This window comes from Dendrobates tinctorius, unplaced genomic scaffold (genome assembly GCF_039654945.1).
Source record: "Dendrobates tinctorius isolate UK_male_01 unplaced genomic scaffold, ASM3965494v1 ptg000501l, whole genome shotgun sequence".
In the NCBI taxonomy this organism is placed as follows: domain Eukaryota; kingdom Metazoa; phylum Chordata; class Amphibia; order Anura; family Dendrobatidae; genus Dendrobates; species Dendrobates tinctorius.
The window spans coordinates 682,205-689,957 of NW_027362160.1; the positions used below are offsets into that span (position 1 = coordinate 682,205).

The following is a 7,753-nucleotide window of genomic DNA, read 5'->3' on the forward strand; positions in this document are numbered from 1 at the left end:
CAGTTCTCTCCTCATATGGGGTCACGTGTCTCCGCTCTGACGTAACGCCTGCACGGCACACACCACTCACCGGCTCCGGGCTGCGCTCCTCATCTCTCCGGTTCCGCTCACTAATGATTCCCGGCCACCAGCGTCTACTGCTGACAGAGAACAGCGACACTCCGCCCCGCGGGACAGCGACACCTGGCGGCGAGGAGGAGCGGAGTGACGGGGAATGTGCGCCACCTGCTGGCAGCAGCGGGAAGTGTCCAAACGGCAACACCGAACAGAAATCTATGGACGCTCCTCTCTCTCCTGCACTCGGTATAATCTATGGACGCTCCTCTCTCTCCTGCACTCGGTATAATCTATGGACGCTCCTCTCTCTCCTGCACTCGGTATAATCTATGGACGCTCCTCTCTCTCCTGTACTCGGTATAATCTATGGACGCTCCTCTCTCTCCTGCACTCGGTATAATCTATGGACGCTCCTCTCTCTCCTGCACTCGGTATAATCTATGGACGCTCCTCTCTCTCCTGCACTCGGTATAATCTATGGACGCTCCTCTCTCTCCTGCACTCGGTATAATCTATGGACGCTCCCCTCTCTCCTGCACTCGGTATAATCTATGGACGCTCCTCTCTCTCCTGTACTCGGTATAATCTATGGACGCTCCCCTCTCCCCTGTACTCGGTATAATCTATGGACGCTCCTCTCTCTCCTGCACTCGGTATAATCTATGGACGCTCCTCTCTCTCCTGCACTCGGTATAATCTATGGACGCTCCCCTCTCCCCTGTACTCGGTATAATCTATGGACGCTCCCCTCTCCCCTGTACTCGGTATAATCTATGGACGCTCCTCTCTCTCCTGCACTCGGTATAATCTATGGACGCTCCTCTCTCTCCTGCACTCGGTATAATCTATGGACGCTCCCCTCTCCCCTGTACTCGGTATAATCTATGGACGCTCCTCTCTCTCCTGTACTCGGTATAATCTATGGACGCTCCCCTCTCCCCTGTACTCGGTATAATCTATGGACGCTCCTCTCTCTCCTGCACTCGGTATAATCTATGGACGCTCCTCTCTCTCCTGTACTCGGTATAATCTATGGACGCTCCTCTCTCTCCTGCACTCGGTATAATCTATGGACGCTCCTCTCTCTCCTGCACTCGGTATAATCTATGGACGCTCCTCTCTCTCCTGCACTCGGTATAATCTATGGACGCTCCTCTCTCTCCTGCACTCGGTATAATCTATGGACGCTCCTCTCTCTCCTGCACTCGGTATAATCTATGGACGCTCCTCTCTCTCCTGCACTCGGTATAATCTATGGACGCTCCTCTCTCTCCTGTACTCGGTATAATCTATGGACGCTCCTCTCTCTCCTGCACTCGGTATAATCTATGGACGCTCCTCTCTCTCCTGTACTCGGTATAATCTATGGACGCTCCTCTCTCTCCTGTACTCGGTATAATCTATGGACGCTCCTCTGTCTCCTGCACTCGGTATAATCTATGGACGCTCCTCTCTCTCCTGCACTCGGTATAATCTATGGACGCTCCTCTCTCTCCTGCACTCGGTATAATCTATGGACGCTCCTCTCTCTCCTGCACTCGGTATAATCTATGGACGCTCCTCTCTCTCCTGCACTCGGTATAATCTATGGACGCTCCTCTCTCCTGTACTCGGTATAATCTATGGACGCTCCTCTCTCTCCTGCACTCGGTATAATCTATGGACGCTCCTCTCTCTCCTGCACTCGGTATAATCTATGGACGCTCCTCTCTCTCCTGTACCCGGTATAATCTATGGATGCTCCGCTCTCTCCTGTACCCGGTATAATCTATGGACGCTCCTGTTGTGAGTTCATTCTCTGGTTCACCAGTTGTGAGTTCTCCTTCCAGACTCCCTCTGGTGGTAACAGGAGGTAGTGAGGCTGATTTGATCGGTGGAGATCTGCCACCTGAGAATGAGCATGACGATTGGACCTCAGGAGTCTCAGATTGGATTTAAGACAGCCGACGCCCTATTCAGCTGCTGGTGATTCCTTTTGGCTTGTCAGCTCTTGGTTTTCAGCTCTGTTCCAGTCATCTAAAGCTAAGTTTTTCTGCTAATGTTCACATTTGATTTTGTTGGTCTATTCAGTTTTTTGTGTGGTCAGCCACTCTTATTTATCAGGATTTTGCCAATTTTCTTTTTGTCCCTTACTAGTTTGGTCTCTTTTTGCTCTGTCTCAGAATATTCCAGAGTGCTGATATAGTGGGATAAGTCTAGTGACTTCAGGGTTAATTTTGCTATCAGAAGTGTTGGACATTATTTTTGTAGGGTTTCTTGCAGGTTGCAGACACTGTCTTTCCTTTCCTGTCTAATTAGTTTGGGCCCCATCATTTGCTCAGCCTATTTTCCTGCCTGTGTTTGTGCCTTCAATACATGTGTGGGGGCTGTCTTTCCTTTGGGGTCTGCTCTGGGGCAGTTAGTTTTCCCCTTTTCTTGCTTTAAGCTTTAGTCCTCCGGCCGTGACGAGGCGTCTAGGATCATCGTAGGCACGCTCCATGGCTGCTGCTAGTTGTGTGGTAACATCAGGGATCTGCAATCTGCATAGTTACCAACCTCTCCGGTTTTCTGGACTTAGCTTGTTTGCTTTTTTCTCCTCGGTGACCCATTCATAACAGAATCACCAGCCATACCGCAGATTCTAGGGTACTCAAAAGCAGGAAAAAATTGTTAAAAAAAAAAAAGTGTCAATTTTTTTTTTTATGTATTTTTTCCTCTTTTTCTCTGGGGCCGTAGGAAGATTTTTTTTTTCCTAATGGAGATTAAGCAGTTGTCTGATTGTGTGGAGCAGCTGGCTGCTGAAGTGCAGGGAATTTCCACCTACCTCATTCAGTCACATGCTGCTGAACCCAAGATCCCTACTCCTGATGTGTTTTCTGGGGATCGGTCTAAATCGGGGATAATTCTGGGTGCTGAGTGGTTCTGTAACAGGTAACACGGCTCCCCTTTTCAGCGACGCGATTGGCATACACAGCCTGATCCTCAACGGATCGGTTTGGGGATGACCGAAGTTTATGGGGTTGGTACAAGTTCCGTTTGTCGACTTAGTCCATCGGCGTTACCGTTTTGTTTGCTGGGTCTGTGGTGGATGGTGAAGTCCAGAGGTTGTAGGGCTAAACTCCACCGCAGCAATCTGGCGTTGTCTCCGGAGACCCGATTAAGCCAGACTAGGGGATTATGGTCCGTTAGGAGGGAAAACTGTCGTCCATACAAATATGGTTGCAACATCTTGAGTGCCCATACTACCGCCAGGCACTCCTTCTCGATGGCCGCATAGCTTACTTCACAGGGCAGTAGTTTCCGACTCAGGTAAGCTACCGGGTGTTCTTGGCCGTTCGGCCCGACTTGGCTCAGTACTGCCCCCAATCCAAACATAGAAGCGTCTGTGTGAACCAGGAAACGTTTAGTTGGATCGGGTGCGGCCAATACAGGGGTATTGGTGAGGGCGTCCTTTAGTTGGCGGAAGGCTTCCTCACACTCTGAGGTCCAGGTTACCTGGCGGGGTTGGTTCTTACGGGTCAGATCAGTGAGGGACTTGGCTACGCTGCTGTAATTGGGAACAAATTTCCTGTAATACCCCGCTGTCCCTAGAAACGCCATGACCTGGGTTTTAGTGCGTGGGATGGGCCATTTGGCTATGGTCTCAATCTTGGCTGGTTCTGGTCGCTGTTTCCCACTTCCCACCCAATGCCCTAAATACTGAACCTCTGCTTTGCCCACGTGACACTTGTTTGGGTTCATGGTGATTCCGGCCTGGTGGATCCTGTCCAATACTGTCTCTAGGTGATGTAGATGCTCTTCCCATGTCGCACTGTAGATGGCGATGTCGTCCAGGTAGGCACAAGCATAGTCCTGGAGACCATCCAGAAGCCGGTCAGCCAGCCTTTGGAAGGTCGCCGGGGCATTCTTCATCCCGAATGGCATAACTCGAAACTGGAATAAGCCGAACGGGGTGACAAATGCCGACTTGGGAATAGCGTCAGGACTAAGGGGAATCTGCCAGTAGCCTTTGCATAGATCGATGGTGGTCAAATACTTTGCCCCCGCCAGCCGGTCTAACAACTCATCCACACGCGGCATGGGATATGCATCCGTCACTGTTTTCATAGAATCGTAGCGTTGGAAGGGACCTCCTGGGCTATCTGGTCCAACCCCCTGCTCAAAGCAGGATTCGCAGGCTTCTCATTGAGCTTACGATAGTCTACACAAAACCGAGTAGTCCCATTCTTCTTGGGCACTAACACTACGGGGGATGCCCAGGGACTATCTGACTCTTCAATGACCCCTAAACGCAGCATCTCTTGTATCTCTTGTCGCATCCCCTCTTGTACAGACTCAGGGACGCGGAAGGGGTTTTGTTGTAGGGGGGTCTGATCCTGGGTCTCAACCTTGTGTTGTGCCAGGCGAGTGGACCCCGGTCTCTCTGAAAACATCCTCTGTCGCAGCCTCAACAACGCCTCCGCCTGCTGTCTCTCCCGGGGGCCTAGGTCTTCGCCCAAGTGTACCTGGTCCCATGTTTTAAACTGAGTCCTTTCCCCTAAGACATCCGGCAAGGTAAGTCCGGCTAAATCCTCTGCTTCAGGTGCACAGATGGCCACTACCTCTTCAGGGCGCTCCCGGTAGGGCTTCAGCATATTCACGTGGAACATGCGGATAACCCTGGGGTCATCACAATCGGCGACATTATAGGTTGTGTCGGCTATTTTCCCCACTACCTGGTAGGGCCCCTGCCATGCAGCTTGAAACTTATTCTGCTTAGTGGGCTCTAACACCAGGACCTTCTGTCCTATTTCCAAAGTGCGCTCTCTGGCCCTCCGATCGTACCATACGCGCTGGCGCCGCTGGGTCGCCTGCATGTTCTCACGTACAACCTGGGTCAGCACCTATAGGCGGTCCCGGAATTCCAGCACATAGGGTACAATAGGTACCCCTTCTATGAGGCCCTTCCCAGTGTTCCAGCACTAAGTCTAGGGGTCCCCTTACCAGTCTCCCGTATACCAGCTCGAACAGGGAGAACCCCGTGGATTCTTGGGGCACCTCCCAATAGGCAAACAGGAGGTGTGGCAAGAATTTCTCCCAGTCCCTGTAGGTCCTGGAAAAAGTCCCAATGAGCTGTTTTAATATCCCGTTAAAGCGTTCACACAACCCATTGGTTTGCGGGTGGTACGGGGCGCTTCTAATGGACTTTACGCCGCACAGCTTCCACAGTTGGTTGGTCACCTCTGCTGTAAACTGGGTACCCTGGTCCGAGATAATCTCCCGGGGAAATCCAACCCGTGAGAAAACCTGGAGCAGGGCGGCCGCCACCGTCTCTGCCAGTATGTTAGGTAACGCAACCGCCTCTGGATACCGTGTGGCATAATCTCCCACTGTCAATATATACTTTTTCCCTGACGGACTGGGTTTGGCCAACGGCCCTATCAGATCGACCGCTACTCGGCTAAATGGTTCCTCCACAATGGGGAGGGGGCGTAATTTGGCCTTGCATCGATCCCCCCTCTTGCCAATGTGCTGACAACTGTCACAGGTCTGGCAGTACTGACGAAAATCATAGGTTACCCCCGGCCAAAAGAAGTTTTGTGTCAGACGATGCCTGGTGCGACTGACGCCGAAGTGCCCGGCCCAGGGTATATCATGAGAGATTCGCAGTAACTCCTGCCTATACTTCTTGGGAACTACCAGCTGTTTTATAGTGGGGCTCGTCCCTGTGTGGTGCTGCTCTGTGATCCGGTAGAGGAGTCCCTGCTTCCATACAAACTGTTCCCCTTCTAGTACTCCTCTCCCCTCCTGTGCCTTCCCACGATATCCCTCTAATGAAGGATCCTCAAGTAACTCCCTCTTAAATTCATCTGGGGTGGCCCAGCTGACGACATGTGTGGCATCGCGCCCCAGGGGGACTGTGGTAGGCCGGGTATCTAGCTGGTCCCCCTACAATCTTCGGTGGTTTGGGGCCCTCCAGGTCCATGGGCGGGCCCCTAGTGACCACCTTTGATCTGGACAACTGCGGCCTCCTGGCATCATGATGTTCATCGGCCAGACGAACAGCTTCCTCAAGAGTCGTTGGCAGCCTGTCCCGAAGCCATTCCTGTGTCTCGGGGTTTAGTCCATTAAAGAATCGTTCTAACAGGAAGAGTTGGAGGACGTCCTCCTTAGTGGTTGCTTGGCTCCCTTGTACCCACTGTAGCAGTGACCGCCGTAATTTACAGGCCCATTCAGCGTAGGTATCGGTTATGCGTTTTATAAGTCCGCAGAACTTTTGGCGGTAAGCCTGTGGTGTCAACGCATACCGGGCCAAGATCACTTGTTTAATCCACTCATAGTCCATACAGTCCTCAACAGGTACCGTGCGATAGGCGTCCGCTGCCCGGCCTGTCAGCTTGCTGGCCAGAATCTGAACCCGTTCCTCCGGCTTCACTTGATGAAAGGCACACTGCCGCTCAAAATCCTGCAGAAAGCCATCAATGTCTTCCTCTGCCTCCCCCAACTGTCGGAAGGCATTATACTGGATCTTTTTGTGGCTTACTGTTGAAGGTACCTGGTCGAAGGCCAGAGCTCCCCCTGCTCGCTGACTCTCCTCTCTCCGCTCTGCCATCTCCATCTTGGCCAGCTCCACTTTGGTCCGCTCTGCCATCTCCATCTTGGCTAGCTCTATCCTGGTCCGCTCGGCCATCTTTTCCTTCAGATCAGTACGCACATCAGCCATCACCTCTCGTATGATCTCTACCGCAGGGTTTGGGCCTTAGAACGCCAGTCTGTTCTTAACCTCCGTCTGGAATTCGGGCTCCTCCACGTTCACATTGGGGGGCGCTGCACTGTCGTGTTCCATGATGGCTGCTATCAAATCCGCTTTTGTTTTGTTGCTGGCGATCAACCCACGGGCTTCCACCAGATCTTTTAATGTAGTCCTCTTAAACTTCTGGTAGTTGTTTTCCATTCATTCCTTTCCTCCTGTAGAAGGGGTATCATATCCCGCCGCTGCCACCAGTGTAACGGGGTCTACCAAGCTGGGGTACCTCTTTCAGTACCACCCCGTGTTTTCGGAGGTCCGCTCTGCGTTGGCTGGAGTCTGAATGAATGACGCTGGCTGGAATTCCTTGGTTACATGGGCGCATATAAAAGATCACTGCTTCTCCACGTATTTCCAGTCTGACAACACTTTACTCACATGACACAGAATATATCACACAGATACAGAGGGCAGGCCAATAGAAAAGCGGCAGGCCAGACAAGCATTACAAAAGCCGCAGGTGGCCAGAGCCTGCCGATGTTTACTGTGGGAATTACAAAGGTGGGGGGAGGGCGGACAAAAGGAGAATATCGTGTCCCCTCTGCCCAGGGGCGCAGCCTGTGGGCTGATGCATTAGGGACATGCATCTCACATAGAACGTATTATATATACATATAACTGCACAACATATTCTGGGTGCTAAGTGGTTCTGTAACACGTAACACTCGGTATAATCTATGGACGCTCCTCTCTCCTGTACTCGGTATAATCTATGGACGCTCCTCTCTCTCCTGCACTCGGTATAATCTGTGGACGCTCCTCTCTCTCCTACACTCGGTATAATCTATGGACGCTCCTCCCTCCTGTACTCTGAATAATTTATGGACGCTCCTCTCTCTCCTGTACTCGGTATAATCTATGGACGCTCCTCTCTCTCCTATACTCGGTATAATCTATGGACGCTCCTCTCTCCTGTACTCGGTATAATCT

General features: G+C 51.8%; 1 protein-coding gene across 1 annotated transcript in view; it reads right to left on the minus strand.

The window, feature by feature from the left end:
* Positions 1-224, minus strand: part of SLC35B2 (solute carrier family 35 member B2) — a 39,764-nt gene extending 39,540 nt beyond the window's left edge. Inside the window, exon 1 of the mRNA XM_073564916.1 lies at positions 71-224. Coding sequence (XP_073421017.1) covers positions 71-93 — 23 coding nt within the window. The 5' untranslated portion in view covers positions 94-224. The remainder of the gene's footprint in view (positions 1-70) is intronic.
* Between the last annotated feature and the right edge of the window lie 7,529 nt (positions 225-7,753).